At 31.3% G+C, this 21,916-nt stretch overlaps 3 protein-coding genes across 3 annotated transcripts; 2 read left to right on the top strand and 1 right to left on the bottom strand.

Moving 5' to 3' along the window:
* Positions 1–29: 29 nt before the first annotated feature.
* Positions 30–4,141, bottom strand: LOC18599109 (Chaperone DnaJ-domain superfamily protein). Its single transcript, XM_007028933.3, has 6 exons — positions 3,843–4,141; positions 2,634–2,711; positions 1,659–1,788; positions 958–1,261; positions 739–793; positions 30–381 (listed from the first exon to the last, which is right to left on the bottom strand). Exons 1-6 carry the CDS (start codon positions 3,960–3,962, stop codon positions 307–309), a joined length of 762 nt encoding a protein of 253 aa, XP_007028995.1. The 5' UTR covers positions 3,963–4,141; the 3' UTR covers positions 30–306.
* A 4,501-nt stretch (positions 4,142–8,642) lies between these two features.
* On the top strand, positions 8,643–9,552 carry LOC148762829 (zinc finger BED domain-containing protein RICESLEEPER 1-like). Its single transcript, XM_088806642.1, has 3 exons — positions 8,643–8,927; positions 9,025–9,334; positions 9,443–9,552. Exons 1-3 carry the CDS (start codon positions 8,646–8,648, stop codon positions 9,550–9,552), a joined length of 702 nt encoding a protein of 233 aa, XP_088662768.1. The 5' UTR covers positions 8,643–8,645.
* A 9,029-nt stretch (positions 9,553–18,581) lies between these two features.
* Positions 18,582–21,717, top strand: LOC18599107 (actin-like). The gene is made up of 5 exons (XM_018121632.2): positions 18,582–18,694; positions 19,234–19,304; positions 19,436–19,829; positions 20,328–20,941; positions 21,343–21,717. Exons 2-5 carry the CDS (start codon positions 19,245–19,247, stop codon positions 21,406–21,408), a joined length of 1,134 nt encoding a protein of 377 aa, XP_017977121.1. The 5' UTR covers positions 18,582–18,694; positions 19,234–19,244; the 3' UTR covers positions 21,409–21,717.
* The last annotated feature ends 199 nt before the right edge of the window (positions 21,718–21,916 follow it).

Below are 21,916 nucleotides of genomic sequence, written 5' to 3'. Positions count from 1 at the left end.
CCCTGTCAGTTCTGGTAAGCAACCCGAGATGAGAAACAAATAGGCTCATTCTAGTCATCCTTCATAATGATATAAATTATTATGCATTTAAATGTTAAATCACAAAACCACCATAGCTGTTGGTTATGCCACAGTACAAATGGGAGGAACGGAACTATATTCACATAGCCCGAGCAACAGCACCATTTTGTCAATGAATCTAAACTACAAAAGTTGATCTGACTGTCATAAACATGTCAGATTTCCTGATTTCCAAAGAAATGCAGTGGCTTGAAGAAATCTCAGAGCACATGCATTGGAGAATCCTCAGTTCATAGCCAACTTATCACATAAAGACTGATATGCTGAGTTGCAAAGCTTGAATTTCTCCTCTGCAACAGCCTGCTCAATGTGCATTTGTTTGTCAGTTTGCTAAAACAAGTTAAATAACTATGATAATACGGACAACAGTAAAGAACATATCAGTTTGAAGTTGACAAGCAATTATTTTGGTTAAATAAAAAGTCTATTATTTAAAATGTAGCCATAAAAATCATACAAGTTTGGTTAGATAAATAAGCAGTGTAACTGCTGTAAAATGTTTCTAAAAATAGATAACAACACTTATTAATTTAGACTTTAGATATCAAAGTATTTTTTTTATATATAGGGATGATCCTGAATCTTCCATAAAACAATCAAAGCTGTCCAGCATCCTAAGCAGAACAAAGTAGCCTGATGAATGGGAAATGTTGATACCTTGGAAGAGCCATGATGACGATCTGGATGCCATTTTAGTGCACTGATTCGATATCTAAAAATTAGAGAACAATGCAATCAGACAACATAAAGAAATATCCTCTAAAATTCAGCCATGGTGCATTCAACAACAAAAACAATTTACAAGGTTATTGTATGTAACCCAAAAAACTAACAAGAACATACAAGTGTATTTAAGAAATGCAACAAAGAACTCACGCATTTTTAACGTCTTCAAGTGTTAGAGGACCAGATGCACTTAGGCCAAGGGCCCGCCTATCTGCAGCTGTATCTTGGTCTGAACTCTCAGAACTACCAGATTCTGTTGAGGAGTCAGAGTCCTCATTAAATCGATATCTCCAGTTCCAAGATTTCTCATAGTTATTTGAATATCTGGATGAGCTTCTCCATTGATGATGCTCCTCATTAATGAAGGACCAGTAAAAGAACCGATTTCCACCAAATGCAGACCTAAATATAGTCTCAATGTCATCATCGTCGTCTTCACAAAAATCAAAAGGTCCTGATCAAGAGTTTAAAAAGGGTAAGCTTCTGGCACAGTATCCAGGAGAATGACATGCTAGTACACACAATATTCCATAACCACCTAATGAATTTAATTAAAATCTTCTGAATGAGAGCATAAATTGCTGTGAAGTAATAGAATGACAATCACATGCTTAAGATGGATCATCATATCCAAAAATGAGTGATCATTATCAAAGTAAAGCCATGTGCAAAAAAACATCAAGAACTAAGGCTTCAAAAGCCACTCCAGGAAAATTTTGAAGAACAAAATCAGTCTAGAGGCTCCTTTAGATGAGCATCATTTCATATGTCCTGTAATATATTTATAGGTGTACCAATGACATATTTTAAAAGATTAACATATCATAAAGCAAAGTCTTTCTCATCCTTACTTCTACCCCTGTACTGAAATCCCCTATTGCCAGGCCAATCTTTTCTTGATCCCTTACTGTACTGCTTTTTAAACCACGATGGACCTCTGCTAGATGATGGATCCTCTTCACCAAACTCATCTTTCCAGCTCTGAAAACAGAAAGACCAAAGCACAGTTGAATCCCTTTCAATCAAAGATATAATAAAAACAAAAATATACTAATAAGTTAAATGTACAAAGATTCCTAACTTGTGAAGAAAAACTTCAGAATATGTATGAAAGATTAATAGCACAACCTAGAGCATTAAAACTTGGAATTAATAGCTTTTGCATTTAGAATTAAACATGTTATGACGATTTTATAAAAATTAACCTTCTATCTTTCCTACAAAAGCTAACAAAGAATTTTTATGCTGATTTTTTGTAATAAGGACAAAACCAACTTCAATGAATTCCATTAGAAATATCAACTAAAATTTGACTTAACATGCCAAACATTATTTTTAGTAATTCCCTATTCAATAATAGAGCATCCTCAATTGAAGCTATCCACAATCCTACTAGATCAGAAAGTAGCAATATAATCATCTTACATTACTAGATTTTCACCAAAGGATCAAGCTTAACTGGCAAGTTCATGGATATGGATCTTGACTGCATTAAGTAATAGTTCCAATTCAGACTATAGGAGGCCAATCAAGGTCACTGTGGTGCATGTTGGTCCTGCACATCATATGTGACTGGGACTCTGAAGGGTCCTGGACCTATATACGTGCATGGGAATCCCAAAATGCAGGATAGCTCCCTTCAGCAATGGAATGGCCCCTGACTGCTATTAGAGCTATCATTGGGCTACTATCAGTGGAATACGGGCCGCTGCAATACAAGTCATCCATAATGCAACTTTTGAACCCACAAGGATTATGTTTGCTTTACCATAAGTGTACAGGTTTTATTTAAATTTTATAAATAAGTCATCGACATGAATACAAACCTCAAATAAGAAGTCTGCATAAGCACTAACATTTCGCAATAATTCTTGTTTTCCACGCAGCCTTCTAGGCCTCTTACCCTGCAAACAAAAAAAAAATTACAAGAACTGCATAAAATTATCGATCAAAATTTAAAAGATAATAAGAATAACAACCAACAACAATGAATTTTACAAGATTTTTCTATCTTTGTTCGTAAAATGATTAACCAAATGAAAAATAAAATACTCCTAATGCAGTAAGAATTGGCAGAAAGCAATCAGCAGATGAATCCTATAATACCTAGCAGAAATAACATCCAAGGACAAGCTTACTGCTTAGAAAAAAGGGAGATAAAAGAATATGCTTATAAGACTGGGTCCACTGCTGAGAACATGTAAACATATTCTACCAGTACAGAAATAAAAGAAAAAGTGAAACCTGAATCAAATCATCCTAGAGAATTCTTGCAATCTGCTATCAACTAATGGATACTTCAAATAATTGCTTATGTTCATCTTCACTGACTAATAATCAAGTATTCAACAAAACGTTCAACTCCCAAGCATTCAAAAATGCAAATCCATTCCTTTCAATAGCTTCATCCAGTATCATATGTTATGCAAAAGTCTTTTTCTCAAAACCACAACTCACACTGCCAACAGATCTCAAATCACTGTTGGTTTTTCCACAGCAGATGGTAAACCAATGACTGCTAGTTTTCTATTTCTAGAAACATATTCAGACATTGAATCAAGAGAGCATTATAACCATAAGAAATTGGCATACATAATACTTATACATACATACCAGAACAAGAAAAGAAATGTTAAGAGTTTTTCATTAAATTGAGAGTAACAACATAAACAAAAGTCCCGTAAATTGAAGTCAACTGAATGTCAAGGATGATTACCATGCCATGACATCTAACCATTCATAATTCGAACCAAATTCAGAATCTCCCATTTGCACTAAATGCAAATGTTTCATTTTGCACTTCATGATCTTAACTTGACACTATTTGGAACCCCAGATAGCAAAAAGGCTCCTGCCTTATCTTGGATTGTACAAACATTCTCTTAACCCAGATTATCTAATCTAAGACACCGTAAATCATAAAAAATACTGCAACATTTCACAAAAATAAACATAACCATAAAGCGAAACATGCTAAAAAGCACAAAAATCTTTAATCATAGAATAAGAGAGAGAGAGAGCACAAGGAAGCTTACAAATTGCCAATAAGTGCGTCTTTTGTGTTCAAGGACAGGAGTGGAGTGGAAGAAGGCAGCCCTTAGGAAAAGATAGTTGCTTTGTTGGTTCAAAATTGCTGCTTTTATTGCCCTATCCATCCTTCTCTACCCAACAAATGAAATAAGCTTACGTCTTCGCAGAGATTATTTTAAGGATGAAGATCGAATCTCGCCGCCCGGAGACAAGACAACTTAGAACAACAACATACCGGGTAACTCGTAGACTCGATTTTCTCGGGAGGGTCAGTGGTTGTTAATTTTTTTTTTTTTGGTCAAAATATCTGTAAAGCCTCGTACAAGGTATTTTTTTAATTTAATTTTTTTATTTAAAGTCGTAACATTTTAATTTTTTAATTTCGTTGTCACATCATAACGAAATGGTGCAGCATACCACATCACACTTATAGCACGTTTGATTCACGAAATAGATAAAAATAAAATAAAATAATTATTATGTGAAAATATAATAAAATAATTATTACTTTATTTGGTATGGTAAATGTAATAAAACAGAAATTGCTATTATGATTTATTACAGTGTTTAGTTGGTGAAAATAAGATTGAAATAAGAAAAGAATAAGAGATAAAAAGATAAAAATAACCTTAACCATATTAACATTTATTTTTATAAAAAAATAAAATTATCCTTATTATCATTTAAATACATATTTATCCTAAAAAATAATTATCCATCATAATTATATTTTATCCAAATTACTAAAAATAATTATAATTTACTCACATATTTTTATAAATGGATAATTATTTTAAAATATAATTTAATTATATTATATTTTATCCATCATAATCAATTAAATTTTTGTGTATAGATGTTTATTTTTAGCCAATTCTTCATATATTATGAATCATTTTCAAAATATTGAGAGAGCAGAGCGGTTGAGAGAGAGGGGAAGACGGTTGAGAGAGCGGCTGAGAGAGGGAAAGACGGTGAGAGAAAGAAGGAAAGGAGAAAGAGAGAGAAAAAAAATTCTTTTATAGGGACAGAGTTGTGATTTTGTAAATTTAATAAGAGTTTTTTAGTCATTAAACATTCTAGACTTATTCCATGAGTCACGGAATAGATAAAACCAAGGGGAGCACCGGTATTAGTAAAACCAAACTTTTTACCCATTTTATAGAATAAAGATTCCTGAAGATTCTTATTCCTCATTCAACTTTTAAACCAAACAAGGGTATAGGGTATGGCTAGGAATAGAGGAGAAATAACATAGCTATTCCCCATACCAAACGGACAGTTAAAGTTCAAATACAAACGGGGCATTACCACATCAGCATCTAGTCCTGATGTGCCACATGGCATTATTATTATTCAAAACAAGACATACTCTTGTTGTGGTTCGAACTCAAGATCTCTACTAAAGCCTTTACCACCATACCCAAACCTTTACTTGTAATTGTTATTTGCTTGTTTTTTATTTCTTCTTGTCTTTTCTTTTTTTCTTTCTTTCCTCAAAACTACATCGTTTTAGAGTATTTTTACACTTTCAAAAACCCTAGCTACAAAAACCCTTTGAAGCCTTCTTCTCTTGAAAAGAAGACTCCAAAACGATGTAGTTTTGAGAAACGAAAGAAAAAAAAAAAGAAAGAAAAAGAGAAAAGAAAAGAAGAAATAAAAAACAAGCAAATAAGAATTACAAGTAGACTTGTTAATTTTAGACACGATACGTTAACATGATACGAGAAGATACAGGTTAAACAGGTTTTGGGTTTAAACTTAACCTATTTAGTGTTTAATCGTATCTGACACTTTAAGACACGAAAATTTTCGTGTCTTAACATGTCAAACATGACAAATACATTTAAAACACGTTTACTTAATCGTGTTATCGTGTTTAAACATATATACGTGACACATTTATTAACCTATTAAAAATTAATAGTTAAAGACTATTTTAACCTTATATAAATAATTTTAAATAATTATTCTAATAATTTTTTTAATTTTATAAATGTAATAATGTAATTATACATGCTCAACCTTAATTTTAACTTTTGGTTATTGTTTTGGATTGCTTCACGGCTCACGCATGGCGCACTAGTCACCATATCTTTCTTCGTTACTTCTTCAGACTTTAGTCAGCAAGCTTTGAATTATCTTCTCTTCTTCAATTCTTTTTCTTCTTTCCCCTTTCACTTCAATAGTTTTAGATTGGGAGTTTTGAGCGGTTTCTTCTTCTTCGATTCTTTATTGGAGATTCAAGAAATCTCTATTCTTTGTAGATTGGGAAGATTTAAGAATTGGGTGATTCTGAATTGGCAAAACCATTTGCTGAAACAGAGGTAAACCAGCATATTGCCTATTCTCTGTAGATATTTTTTTGAAGCTCTCTTGTGATGTTTGGGCTGATTTTATTTTGGAGCTTTGTTTTGCCATTTTCTTTTTCTAGCCCAGCTCTGTTCTTGTTGGATTTATTTTATAATAATATGATGCCATTCAATATATTCTTTTAATTGTGAGAAAATAAAAAAAATTTGTTTAATTGAGATATTCTTTTCTCAAAGATATTCTATAGGCTAGTTTTTTTTATTCTTTTTAAGATTATCTAATGTGGGAAATCTAGCCAAAACCACTTGTTCTTCTTTTCACCTATATGATACCTTGTTTTGTTCGTTATCAACAGATTCATTTTGGGAGTTTTTTTTCTCAGATTTTCGATGGTTACTTCCTAGGACTGTGGATTTCTTCTTGCTCTTTATCTAGATTCCTTCTCTCTTGGTATTGTTGTAAATGATGAATATCTTTCGTAAACTTTTGTTGATTTGGGTTTGGAGAGAATAATTTTCCAAGCCGATGCTGAAGATCTTGATGGTCTTTTTTTTCCCTTAGTTTTTCTCTTTTATTTGGTCCATTTTGTTTGTTAGAGAGCTGTAAATATTTATGTTATGTTAATCCCATCTTGAAATTTATGGATTCTTTATATTGGAGAAACTATATTTTCTTATTTAACGATAGTTATGGTTGATTGAGCAATCAGACATGTAAAGAATATTTAACTTTCTTTTCTTGCAAGTTCAATTGTAAAAAAGAAAGTAAGTATTGTAGTATTTGATTTGGCGGTTTTTCTTTGTAATTTTGTTCAACAACCTTAATGTTCTTGATTTCCTATGTTTCATTCTTGGATTTAATTAAGTAAAACTATTGTAGTATTTGATTTGACGATTTTTCTACATACAAATTGTTGTTTTTATTCCTTTTTGCTCTTGTTGTTAATTTTTCATTTTGAGGTTTGGGAATGTTATATCTTTTTTTTATAATTTTTGTTTATAGCCTTGAGGTGTTGAAAAGTAATAGACTTTATTTGTTATAATGAAAAATGATTTGACTCAATTTTGGTGACATTTAATATGTAATCTGACAATATCAATATTTTTGATGTTATTTATGTTGTTGATGTTTACAAATGGAATCTGACAATATCAATGTTTCTTTCAAATCAAATGTTCATTTTCTGGAGGAATCTGATGATTGTTTACAGATTGATTAGTTGGGAGCAATAGATGAAAAGAAGCCATGCCAACCCAAAAAAAACAAAAATTAACTTTAAAGATTTGGACATTCTTTGAACGTTTGCTAGAAAAGAACTCAAGTGATGGAAAATCAAAAGTAAAGTGTAAACTCTGTGAGTATATTTTGAATTATGAAAGCAAGTATGGGACAGGTAATTTGAAACGTCATAATAATAATTGTGTTAGGAAAGACATACGTGATATAGGTCAAATGATATTTTCTAAGGAACATAATTCAATGTTAATGATGTCTTCAAAGTTTGATCTTAAAAAGTTTCATGAATTAGTGGTAGCTGCAATTGTGATACATAATTTGCCTTTATCATTTGTGGAGTATACTGGCATTAGGTCTATGTTGTCTTATTTACATGAAGATGTTGTTCTGATCTTTAGGAACACTGTTAAAGCTAATATAATTAAGATGCATAAAAGAGAAAAATGTAAGATACAATCCTTGCTTCAAGAATCACCTGGTAGGATTTGTTTGACTTTTGATTTGTGGACTTCTGTTGTTACTGATGGGTATATGTGGCTTACTGCTCATTTTGTTGACAAAAATTGGATACTACAGAAAAGAATCTTGAATTTTTCCTTTATGCCACCTCCACACAATGGTGTTGCTTTGAGTGAAAGATTTATGCATTGTTAGTTGAATGGGGAATTGAAAGTAAATTGTTTTCAATAACATTGGATAATGCTTCTACAAATGATACTTTTGTTGATTTGTTGAAAGTGCAATTGAATATGAGAAAGCAACTTTTAGGAGGAGGCAAGTTTTTTCATATAAGATGTTGTGCTCATATACTTAATTTGAGTGTGCAAGATGGTTTGAAAGAAGTGGATAGTGCGATCCAAAAAGTGAGGGAAAGTATTAAGTATGTGAAAGGTTCTCAAGGGAGAAAACAAAAGTTTTTAGAGTGTGTAAGCCTAGTGAATTTGAATGCAAAAAGAGACTTAAAACAAGATGTTCCAACTAGGTGGAACTCCACATTTCTCATGCTTGAAAGTACACTTTATTTTCGCTTAGGCTTTTCTCATTTGGAAATTAGTGATTCAAATTTTAAGCATTCTCCATCTAAAGATGAGTGGGATAGAATTGAGAAACTTAGCAAGTTCTTAAGTGTATTTTATGAGATAACTTGTGTGTTTTCTAGAACAAAGTATCCCACAGCTGACTTGCACTTTCCTTCAATATTCATGGCACGCATGATCTTGGAAGAACATATGAGTGGAGATGATGTGTATTTGAAAAATATGACTACTCAAATGTTTGTTAAGTTTAAGAAGTATTGGTCTGAATTTAATTTGATTTTAGCTATAGCTGTGATATTTGATCCTCGGTACAAGATTCAATTTGTGGAATGGAGTTACACAAAGCTTTATGGGAGTAATTCAACTGAATTTAAAAATGTTAAAGATCATTTATTTGCTCTTTATGATGAATATGCTGTCAAGGTTTCTAATACTCCATCTTCTTTAAATGACATACTTTTTGATGGGAAAAAGGTGCAAAAGGGAAGAAACAAGTTCTTGAAGGTAATTTTTTTTTTTGAAGTATTATTTGTTATTAGATTTAATTTTTTTATTGTTTTTTATTTTAATATTTTTTAATTATTTTGTTTTTATTAATTAGGAGTTTGACAATTTTCAACGTGAGTTTGGGACTACCAAGAACAAATCTCAACTAGAGCAATATTTGGATGAACAAAGGATTGAAACAACAATTGAATTGGATATTTTACAATTTTGGAAGAAAAATCAGTTTCGTTATCCTGAGGTTTCTGCCATGGCTCGAGATATCTTAGCCATTCCTGTATCGACAGTGGCTTCTAAGTCTGCTTTTAGTGTTGGCGGTAAAGTTGTTGATCAATATCGGAGCTCACTTAAACCAGATGTTGTGGAGGCAATTTTATGTTGTAAGGATTGGCTTTTTGGGGAAATTGGTAATACATTGTTTCATTTATTTTTGGTTATGTTTCTTGTGTTTAAATGCATGATTAGAGTAAGTTTGATTTATTTAATCATTTTTAATAATATTTTTTATATTGTAGCATATGTAAAAACAGATATGAACAATCTTATCGCAGATGTCATAAATATAGAAATTGGTAAAGAAGAAATGTCATTAGCTGAATGCTCTAATACTATTGATGTCGATTAATCATCAATGAAAGGTAATGCTTTGAACTAAATTTGACATTTTATTTAACTTTTTTTATATTGATTTAATTTTATTAATATATTGTTTCCATTTTATTATTAGGTTTTTTGACGTCGAAATGATGTGACATTGGCAAACGAGTTTTCGATTTTGATTTGTTTATGGTTGATGATATGGTTAATGATATGCATTTAATTACGATTGAAAATTATGAATGATTTTTTATATTATTAGTATTTAAAGGTTGGATGTTAATGATGTATTTTATCATATTATATGATAATGAATTTTATGTATGTTATTTATATTAAATTTTATTATATTTGATGTTATTATTATTATTTTTGTTTTGTTATAATTATTTTTATAACTTTAAATTTTAAATTTAAATAATAAAATTATATTTAATTGTAAATATTTTTATTTAATCATGTAAAACGTGTTAATCGTGTTAAATGTGTTATTAATCGTGTCGTGTCATATATTGACACGTTTAATAAACGTGTTAATCGTGTCATGTCATGTTACACATTTATTAAACGTATACATGTACGTGTTTTAAATTTAAGACACGAATATTAAACGTGTCGTATTCGTGTTTAGCCTTAACGTGTTTCGTGTCTAATCTATCTAACACGTTTAAGACACGAAAACACAAATTGCCAAGTTTAATTAAAAGTAAAGGTTTGGATATGGTGGTAAAGGTTTTAACATATTTGCTAGAGGCCTTGAGTTTGAACCACAATAAGAGCATGTCTTGTTTTGAATAATAATAGTACCACATGTCAATCTCTTAATGTGTCATGTGTCAATATCATGATCTGCCACGTCAATGTGTCAAGTGACGTGGTAATGCCACTTCAGCATTTGAACTCAAAGTGTAACGTGGCAATGTCACGACATTTTGTGATGACGTGATAGTGCCACATCACCTTGACACATTGACGTGGCATTGCAATGTCATCATTAGGTGTCACGTCAGAGCTGACGTCATCACCGGTAAATTCAAATGAAAAATGTTTGAGAGACTAAATTGAAGCAATTCTCCAAATTAAGGGATTAAAATATTACGATTTTGAGTAGATGGACTAAATTGAAGAAAATACTCAAATACATGGATTTCTCAAGTATTTTGACCATTTTTTCTTTTTTACTTTTTTACTTTTACTGCATTTCAGGCTTTTCTTTTTAATGGATGACGAGCCTTAATAGAAATAATTGAAAATAAAATTAGAATATCAAATTTTGGAATTTAAATTTAGAGGTGTCCGTAGATCAAGTTCCATGCTCAGGATCGTCAGCCCAACAAAGACTTGGGTCTAGACATAATATTTGGCTCCAACTCGTCTAGCTTAGATAGATTATTATATTAATAAATAATTATTTTATTTAATTATAATTTTAAAATATTAATATAAAAATATTTTTATAGTTTTTTAATAATAAATATAAATTAAAATGACGAGTCAAATAAAATTTTACTATACCAATTTTTACTTGTAAAAAAAATATTAGCTTATATTCAATGTAATGACAGTTTATTTTTTGATGAAGATTGAGAGTTCTTTTAATATAATAAGAATATCAAATTTTATTTTAAAAAAGTTGTAAAATTTGAAAGCTTATTTAATATTTTAATAAACTTTGAAGATATAACATTGGTACAATTCAAATAGGATATTAACTTTTATTATTTTTTATTTTATTAATGAAAAATTTCTATTGTTCATGCTTTACCTCTTTATTTTTCTATAAAACTAAGGTGATGTTTGGTATTTTATTGGAAATGAGATTATTGGGAATGTGATTACTGAGAATGTTATCACTGGGTATATGATTGCTAGAAAAGTAACTTTACAACATTTGGTATAATATGAGAAAGTGATATTGTAAGGAATCTAATTGTTAAGAAGATTATATTGTAGATTTTCTTTTTAATGGATAACGAGTCCTAATAGATATAATTGAAAATAAAATTAGAATATCAAATTTTAGAATTTAAATCTAAAGGTGTTTGCAGATCAAGTTCCAAGACGGTCAGATATCTTTTATCTATCAATAGATGGAATACAACATTGAATGTTTATGCAAGTTTAAAGGCTTTTCAAAAACAAAAAAGGTTTCTAAGGGCTATATAAACTTGTTTTCCATGCAATTGCTATTTTAAATGAGTTTAAGTATTATGTTTTATGAACTTCATGAACTTTATGATTAAATAGTTTATGAATGCCATGAGATTGTAAATGCATGTTTACAAAACACTCTCCCCCTTGACTTCTCCCCATCCCTGTATCTATTCACGGAGTTTTTATGACTCACATTATTTTCCCTCACTAGTTTTGTTGTTGATCAATTATAGCACTTTTGATAGTAGCCAATGTCACGGAGACATGATCCGTTCCTGTTTTGGTAGGTGATCTAAAAGTCACTTGCAACTTAGAGGCCAAGTCATGTTTTGATGACGAGTCGGTCTTATGTTTATATGAGATTTATGTTTATGTATGGATAATGAACATGTTATAATAATGTAGCTAATGTTAAGGCACTTTACATTATGAATGTTATGATTAAATGTACAGAGGTCGTTCGAGACCTTATATGGACACCCGAGGGTGTTGATAATGTTTATATGATACGATGTATAAGATTATGGCACTTTAATGTTATATGAGATGTTTGCACTTATACTGTTTATGTTGAGAAGTTCCATAACTATGTGTTACTGTCTATGGTTGCATGCATATGATTACAATATACGCATGTGATGATTTAATATATATTTTTGCACCTTGTTTTGAATGTTTAATGATGAATGGAATAAGGCTTGCTTGGGCTAAACAAGTTATACCTATTTAGGTCCATGTGCCGATCATATCCGACCACAAAATGGGATATGACACTTATCTAGAGTTTTAAATAGTTAATGATGCTAACAAACTCACTAATTTTTTTTTTTTAATTTTGTACGAAGTGGAATCAAAAACTTTAAGTCAAAGTAAATTTATCAAAAAGTAATTTATATATTACTATTTGAATACTACATGAAAAGACAAAAAAATTTTCTTTTATAATTTAAAATTTTATTGAAAAAGTCAAAACCTAAATTGGGTAAAATCCAAAAAACTCCCTCAAAACACTTCGAAAAGATACTTTGATCCCTTTTGATTTAAAATGATGTTTTTAATCCCTTAACAATTAACATGGTTAGTCAACAACTTAAAAAAATTATATTTAATACTACATATATTTTAGGATACAAATGTCCTTTAAAAAAAAAATCTGCTCATGTTCCTTCCAAAATTTAATAAAATTTACTTTGATATTTAATAAAATTCAATATTTGACACAGTAGAAAGAAAACTTAAAACTTAACAAAATTCTAGAACACGAAAATTTGTCTCATTTTGATACTTAATAAAATTCAATATTTGACAAAAAAGAAAAAAACTTATAACTTTTTATATATAGTAATCAAGTTAAAATATTTTTAAGTCACTCTAAATCCTAGTCTCAATGAACAAATTTTAGGTAAAAATTTTTCAACAAAATTAGTAATCACATGTAAGAAATTAGTCTCTTGACCTGACACCATCAAATTTGAAATATCCCTCATTAAACAAAAGATTTATGTTTTAATATATTCTTTTCAATGAAAAAAAATTCTCAAACTGTTGAAGAAATAAAGAGTTTGATGAAAATAGACTTGACCTTATGAAATAAATTTATGATTTTTCAAGATAGATACAACTTCAAATTTCCTAGCCTTCAAATCAAAATTTTTTAGATTTTTTTTTTTGATCGAGGTTTTGGAGGAAACAATTAGTATTTTTTTTAAAAAAAAAGAGAATTTGCTTAAATTAAAAAATAATATAAATGATGTTTATATCTTAAAAAATTTATGTAGCATTAAGTCTAATTTTTTGTAACTATGGACTAACAGTGTCAACAATCAAGAGACCAAAAACATCATTTTGAAACAAGAGAGATCAAAATGTCATTTTAAAGTGTTTTGAAGGGGTTTTTTTGGATTTTATGCAACATAAACTACTCTCCTTCTCCAAAAAAAAAAAATTCAAGTCCTACTCTTGAAACCCGCAATGACGCTTCCTCTTCTCGATGTTTTATTGCGTTTTTCACTCTCTATAAAATAACTCATATAGGCTTTAATTGTAAGTAATTTTTAACCAAAGTTAAGTTTTTAAATACTTCATGTCTAAATATTTTTTGATTAACTTGATAGTTTGGGACTTAAACAAAATCTCGCTAAAAGAAAATAATATTACATGTCAAATAATATTTTGAAATTATGAGTCTTTCTTTTTTTGATTTATTTTGTAAATATATTATTTGATTATTTGATTTTTGTACTTAACTTTATGTGGTTTGTGTATCCTTATACCTAGGTTTTATCAATAAATATAAATTTGTCAAATTGTTAATTGTTAACCATGATAATTTGTTATGCAAGATCATATTTTATTTAATTCTAATATTTTAGTTTATACCAATGAGAAACGAGTAATAATTTTTAATAAGTTTTTGGATAAATAAGTCATGAAAAGATGTTTAAAATATAAGAAATTACCTCTCAAGACTTAGATCCTAGACAATAATAATATAATTTTATTAATGATGGTACTCAATAATCTTTTTAAGTAAAGTTATGTTGAATACGATATAAGTACCTCCCAACAAATCTTGAATTGAGGAAAAAAATTTAATTATTATTATTATTTTCATTATGATACTATTCTAAAAAAGTTTTTGAGTGTCCTTGGGTACATACATTTTCATGGTTTGTTCTTACTGTAACAGAAGGCTCCTTTTGGTTCTTTAGTGCGCTTCTGATCCAGGGGAAGATTTGATTATAGTCTAAATTGTGTTTACAAACAAAAGTTTGTGAAAGAAAAGCTACTGAAAAGAGAAGTGTCAGAGATAAAAAAGAAGGTAAAAAGCTGTAGAGACCTGAAAGACAAAGCTGCCATTAACTAACATTTTTCGTTCGATTAAACAAAGTTAAACCTGAGAGAAACGTGGCAAAATAATATGAGAGGGGTTGGGAAGGGTGCACAGTATGAGCGCAGAGGATTTCCTTTCGCCCGATGGTATAGCACGCTAGGTTGACTCGGCCGCCCTTTTTGCCGCTTTTATGGAAAACCAATCTACAGGAAATGCACAAAGCAAAAAATAGTGCGCAAGTCTTCTATATAGACAGAATATAGATCTATTGCTAGTGCTGCAGCAGATCCTTACTGCATTCAAATTTATTTTCTGAGATTATCCAATCTATAGCTTTATATATAAGTATAAAAAATCTTAAGAAGTATATATATGATCTTGTGTGATCTATTACTATTGTAAAAGGAAGCCCCAAAGGCTCCTAATTTTGACACATGGGAAGGTTTTTGGCTTTACACGTGGGCTGTTTGGCTTAGAGTTAGTGGGGTTTGGGCTTTCAGATTTTTGTTTGATTTTGGAGCTTTTGTTTTTGTTGAGTTGGGTTTTGTTTTCTTTTTGGACTCCTGATCCTAACCTCGGGTTTTCATTTCTTTTTTTTATTTGATTGAGTTTTGTTTGCTTTTGGCTGAAGATGTGTTAAGAGTTTTGCATTTTTATTCGTAAGGTTTATATGCTTGTCTTCTTGTGTTTCTTCATGTTCCCCATAGCTGATCACCACTAGATTTTTTTTCATTCGGATTTGGATTTATTAATTATGAGGTTTCTATGGGTTTGTTAGTTCGATTGTTGTCTTTTATTTATTGTTGTTTTGTTTTTTGGATAAAACTGATTCAAATAATTGAAGTTCAAAATTTTATTACAATTTTTTATCTCGAGCTTTTCAGAATGGTTTTATAATGGAACAGTTGAAAATAGCAGCCCATTCCCATATACCCTTATGTGTGTATTTTTTTTACTTTTCAAACCTAATTTTTACTGCCAATATAAATTTTTGATTGGCATAATCCTTGACTATTTCAAATTTCTTATCATATGGATATTATTACTTTTTCCTTGGATATTGTTAATTGGAGGTTCATACACACCTTCAAATGTTATATTTGTTCTGTTAATGGTTTTTATTTATATATATATAATGCATTGTACTTTTATAGTTTTGTGTAAAATTCTATTAATTTATACAACTTTCACACCATCTGTTTCACTTATTATTATATAATTATTTTTTTCCAATTCATCTACCATTCTTACTATATCTTTTTGGAAAACATATTATAGAATTTATACTACCATGTGATCATTACATTCACACATTATTTCAATTGCATACTTTTACCTAAACACTACAATTGTTTGATTACAATTTGACGTAATATCCTAGAAACAAATGTAAAAGATTACTAAATCTACTACAAGCCTACTTTTCAACTTTTATTATTTTGACAATTACATATGAAAATGCCTTCTTGTTTTTGTATGAAAAGATATTCACCATTCAATTGCAAGCTTTTGATTCACTTTTTGTAAAGAAACTTATTAACAAACCACTAAAATGCCTACATATATAATAATAGTATCTTTTGCAACAAAATATTTTCTACAGTTGAAACCTTCGACAACTATTTTATATATTGATTAAATTACCATTAGTCTACTTCTCCAAGTATCCTATACTACATTAAAAACAAAAGTTCTATATTTAGTTCATCAGAACACAGCGCACGGGCAGCACGATAGTATAATGAAATGTAGCCCACTCCCACACCCCTCCTTTTGCAAAATCCTGATTCTGAGAGGTTTAAGTTGGAGCTTCAAATTCTTACTTAATAGGGTGTTTCATTCGTAACCTGAGGAAGAATTTTTATGTTGAATGATAAAATAACACTTGCAAATTGTAAGTTACGACTGCAACACAGTGGTAGTATAGTGCGGCAGGGCCCATCCATTTATCCACCGTTAGGTCAATATCTTTTGGAGTGACCAGGCTGGAACGAACTACTTTTAATTCTTCGCAAAGTGAGTGTCGGTTGGGCTAACATGACCTGACTGACTCCCACTCGGCAATGGTGTCAGTTTCGCTGCATTTGATTGTTTCATTGTTAGGCTATAAGGAGGACCGCAACACCTGACAGCTTCTGGACAAAGCATGCACCGAACGCATTGTTGATGAAGTCAACCCAATTAAAACTCTCTTCAAAGTCATGGCTTGTTGTACCGACTAATACTTAAGCTAAATGTCGTAACAGAAATATTATAGTGGGAAACGGTAAATGTAATGTGTTTTTATTTTTAATTTAAAAAATAATACTTATTTATAAACTTAATATTCGTTTTATCATTTATTTATACGAGATGAGTAACATTCCACTTATTTAATTGTATTAGCTCTTTCATTTATAATTTGATTTGGATTTATTTTGATCTTGATATCTCTTATGAAAATATTATATCAATAAAGTATTAAGTAAATTCTAAAGACCTTTGTCACAAAAAAGATTTTTCAATTTAAAAAATATTTCTATTAGATAGAATAAGACTTTTACTTATAAATCTAACACTTATTTATATGAGATTCATGATATAAAAAACTTATAAAACATCAATCGGATTAAGCAATATTCAAAAAACAAGATTGCAAACTTTAAAAAAATAGTAACTGCTTAATATTGATTTGATACGTAAAGCAAGTAATAATCGTGATAATGCTAAAATCTGTTTCATCTTGGAGATCGGAATGAGACATAACCAAATATCAAAGTGCAATAACAAACAGGAATTGATACAAACTTTAATATTTGGGTTTAAACCTCCAACCAACCCTAACCATATGCAACTAACAGTTAACTATAATGAATGAAATGCAAATAAACCAAAGCACATGACTGCACTTTTAAACTAGAAAACTCATATTGATACGTAGCTGGATCACTAGGGAGTTGAGTAGTGAGCAGTGACCTCAATCAACAAAAAAAGAAAGGTTTGTCTTTGCATTCGTGCGGGGCCGATTCTGAGATGATAGCCGGCCATAATCTAAAAGGTAGAGACGTTCACATGAATAAAGATGTGGCCAAAAGCCATCTCATTTGCTCCCATAATTATGTTCGTTCCTTGTTAAGCATGATTAAAGTAAAGTAAATACGTGTTTTTGTTTGGTTTCCAACTATAACAACTTTGGCATGAAAACAACTACAGTAATTAGTTTAATTAAAAGAAATGTCAACCAAAGAAATATGGGTCTTATGTAACCATTTATTTACTTTGTTTTAACTTGAGTTTTTCCATGTGAGAGTAACTAAAAGTATAAGAGAATATATATATATATGTGGGTAATTTAATTAATTAAACAATAATTAAATACTATATATCGTTTGCAATTCTTTTTAGAAAAGATATAGAAGTGGTCAAACATCTAAACCTCGGTGACCGAGATGGGCGACCACGTTGTGTGTTTTTATTTAACGGTAATGCATCGCACGTTACATATGATTGCACACAATCAAACGCCAAATTCCTGTTAAATCATGTCAACTTATTGACGGTCGACGTTGATCCGGCTTTGGAGTCAAGAGAATATCGGAGGATCAGACAAGTGTAGGTGAAAGTGAGCCCAGGTGAATAAAATCGAACGCGGACATGAACTGTTGACAGTTGGGGACAGAGTGCTGAGTTGGCAGATTGCCTCCATTTCCTTTATTTCTTTTTTTTTATTTCATGATCCTATGCATAATTAGTCCAACACTAAAGTGAAGAAAAAGGAAATTTAATTTAGAAAATTTTTTTCTTTATTTGGTAGGGTCGTTCGAAGGACTAATCTGCCCCTTGAAGTCCTAAGAGAGATTGTATGGAGTCCTTGCTAAAAAAAATGAAAAAAGCACCTTATATAAGGAGGGGTAGATCCGTCCACACATATTGTTAAACCGAAAGGATGCCAGCTGTTTCCACCATGAACATGACGAGAAATGGGGTCCGTCGATGAGGACATGGGAAACGGACGGCCAAGATCTTCGGAAATCGAATTTGAGGTGCATTTAAGGTGAATTTACATTTGAAGCGGAGTTTCATTTGCACCACCTTGCTTTTTTAAAACAAAGAGGGCGGGTACCTTAACCGCACATTCCCACGAACTCAACAGTCCGTTCAAACAGCAGCAAAGAAAGGAAAGAGAGAGAGAATCGAGATAAAGGTATTTCTTGTATTTTTAAATTTAATTTTTTTTGTTGCTAATCGTTATTTTGCTTGTTCATTTTATTTTTCTATCAATTTTTTGGTACTAATTAGATTGGATTTCGATGCTTAGATCTTCAATTTCAAGATCATTTTAATGTAAAATTCTGAGTTTTAACTTAATTTTGCGTTTAATTATTGATAATTCTTCTGCATTATCATGTGGTAATATGTGAGATTTTATGCTAAATTTTCTGATTCTTAAATTGGTATAAGGAGTTAGATCAATGGTGGAATCGAGAATCTGCATACTGAGTTCCTCTATTGAAGTTCATTTTCAGTTGAGGATGGAGGGAACAATACTACTCTTATTCCTTGTTTATGAATAGTTATGATGTCATTTTGGTTTACGGATCATATATATTGTATAGTCTCAAGTGGATTAACAGTGTCACATCGTACAAATAGTTTATAGTGATGGGATGTATCAGATTCTGATATGAGATCATCTTGTGTATTTATTATTATTGATGTTGGTATCGGATGTGTATGAAACAGGCAATAGAAAAATGGCAGAAAACGAGGATATTCAGCCTCTTGTTTGTGACAATGGGACTGGAATGGTCAAGGTACTCAATTATCTGATCTCCATTTCCTTTTATTGCTGTATGATGATACTATTAAGTTTGGAAAAGCGTGTTGGATTTGTTGGTTAGTGCATTCAAAATTTTTAGATGCTGATTGATGTCAATCTTTTCAGGCTGGATTTGCTGGAGATGATGCTCCAAGAGCTGTTTTCCCTAGCATTGTTGGTCGCCCACGTCACACAGGTGTGATGGTTGGTATGGGTCAAAAAGATGCCTATGTGGGAGATGAGGCTCAATCTAAGAGAGGTATTTTGACGTTGAAATATCCAATTGAGCATGGCATTGTTAGCAATTGGGATGACATGGAGAAAATCTGGCATCATACCTTCTACAATGAGCTTCGGGTTGCCCCTGAGGAACATCCAGTTCTCCTCACAGAAGCTCCTCTTAACCCCAAGGCCAATCGTGAGAAAATGACTCAAATTATGTTTGAGACGTTCAACACCCCTGCTATGTATGTTGCTATCCAGGCCGTTCTTTCCTTGTATGCCAGTGGTCGTACAACAGGTAAGCACTTTCACCATCTGCTTCTTGTCTGTTTAAAATAATACATGGGAAATTATATCCATCTGATTATAGGTCAAGATTTATGACTGAAATGAGTTACTCGAAAATTTTGGTAATGTATGAAATTGGAAATCTTCCTGCATAGATATTGTTAGAAACACAAATGTGCTGAGTTAATTAGTCATGATCAGGCATGGTAAATCTAAGATCCATGGAAGCCCATATAAACATATCACTTTACATTTCATACATGCATATTGCTCTTGTTGTGACTTTGGGAACAATGGTAAACAGCTTGCTTACGGAAATTTCAGATGTCCTGCAATTTCCTGTTTCCAAGATCTCCATGGATTATCCAGAGCAATCTTTTTGTTTCTCTTGTGAAAAAAATAACTTGGTCTACCTGCTAAGTATATTTTGGACTTGTTATAGAAGTGATTGTTTTTCTGAACGAACAGGTTTCATGGTCTTGCCCTAATATGCATGGTTATTGTTTAGGTATTGTTTTGGACTCTGGGGATGGTGTGAGCCACACAGTTCCTATCTATGAAGGCTATGCTCTCCCACATGCCATCTTGCGTCTTGACCTAGCTGGTCGTGATCTCACAGATGCCCTCATGAAAATTTTAACGGAGCGTGGTTATTCTTTCACAACTACCGCAGAGCGGGAAATTGTGAGGGACATGAAGGAGAAACTAGCTTACATTGCTCTCGACTATGAACAAGAGCTGGAGACTGCAAAGACCAGCTCTGCTGTGGAGAAAAGCTATGAGCTACCAGATGGACAGGTTATTACTATTGGGGCTGAACGATTCCGCTGTCCAGAAGTCCTCTTCCAGCCATCCATGATTGGGATGGAAGCTGCAGGCATTCATGAAACCACATACAACTCTATCATGAAGTGTGACGTCGATATTAGGAAGGACCTCTATGGAAATATTGTCCTCAGTGGTGGCTCGACTATGTTCCCTGGAATTGCTGACAGGATGAGTAAGGAAATTACAGCATTAGCTCCAAGCAGCATGAAGATTAAAGTGGTTGCACCACCAGAGAGGAAGTACAGTGTCTGGATTGGAGGTTCCATTTTGGCATCCCTCAGCACTTTTCAGCAGGTATTGCGTCTTTTTTCTTATTTCATGAAGAAAAACCAATCATATCCCATTGATACCTTTATAATTTTTTAGAATCTTGTGTTTTACATAAATATGCTTCGGAATCACTTTAGTTCGTTACAAATACTTGTAAACAACTTTGCATTGTTTGTTATGAGTTACCATACAACGACTATGTCTCTACTTAAAATAGTTAAAAAATTTATTGTGCTTACTATAACTAGATATATCTTCTCGCTCTGAATAGCAATAAACCCTCATGTTTTAAACTGATGCCTGATGGAGAACAGTTTAGGCAATTTCCGCTCCTGACATTTTCTTTTGATAGCACTTAAAGAAATCCGGATTTTAAGATATTAAAAGAAAATGGGTAAATTTAAGGGTGGATATTTTCTTTGCAGATGTGGATTGCAAAGGCAGAGTATGACGAGTCAGGGCCATCAATTGTACACAGGAAATGCTTCTAGTTACGCAAAAGCAAGAGGTGGGGGTGAGGAGATATACAGTACACATTTTGTATCACGGCAAGGCTTATAAATCAAGTGCTTCCTATTTTATCTTTTCTTTCTTCCTTTCCTTCCTTTTTCTTTTTAATTTATTTTCATTTTTTCCTCTCTTTTTTTTTTTCCTTCTGCTGTTTTGCACTGTTGATGTCCAGAAGATGAACATGGAGCGATTCAATTTTTTTTTTTTTTACATTACTATTTGATTGTAGAAGCATTGTGTATTGTCACTGATTTGGTTTTGGATTGAATCAGAAATTCTTTTCATTATAATTTCACGAGCCTTCATATAATACACAAGACCAATTATTCTACTTTTTTTCTTTTTCTGTGATGATTTTCTTAATCATCATTTTATCATAAATTTGGAACTTTCTGGGATGCCAACTAAATAGCTATTGTTTTAAATAAAGTGATAAGTTTAAAACTTATTCCTTCTTTAATTGTAATATTGAAATGTCATATGCATTTC

Source organism: Theobroma cacao, chromosome 5, assembly GCF_053813885.1.
Source record: "Theobroma cacao isolate CCN51 chromosome 5, ASM5381388v1, whole genome shotgun sequence".
In the NCBI taxonomy this organism is placed as follows: domain Eukaryota; kingdom Viridiplantae; phylum Streptophyta; class Magnoliopsida; order Malvales; family Malvaceae; genus Theobroma; species Theobroma cacao.
Note: the sequence above shows the minus strand (reverse complement) of the source record. Positions and strands in the feature narration are given on the sequence as shown.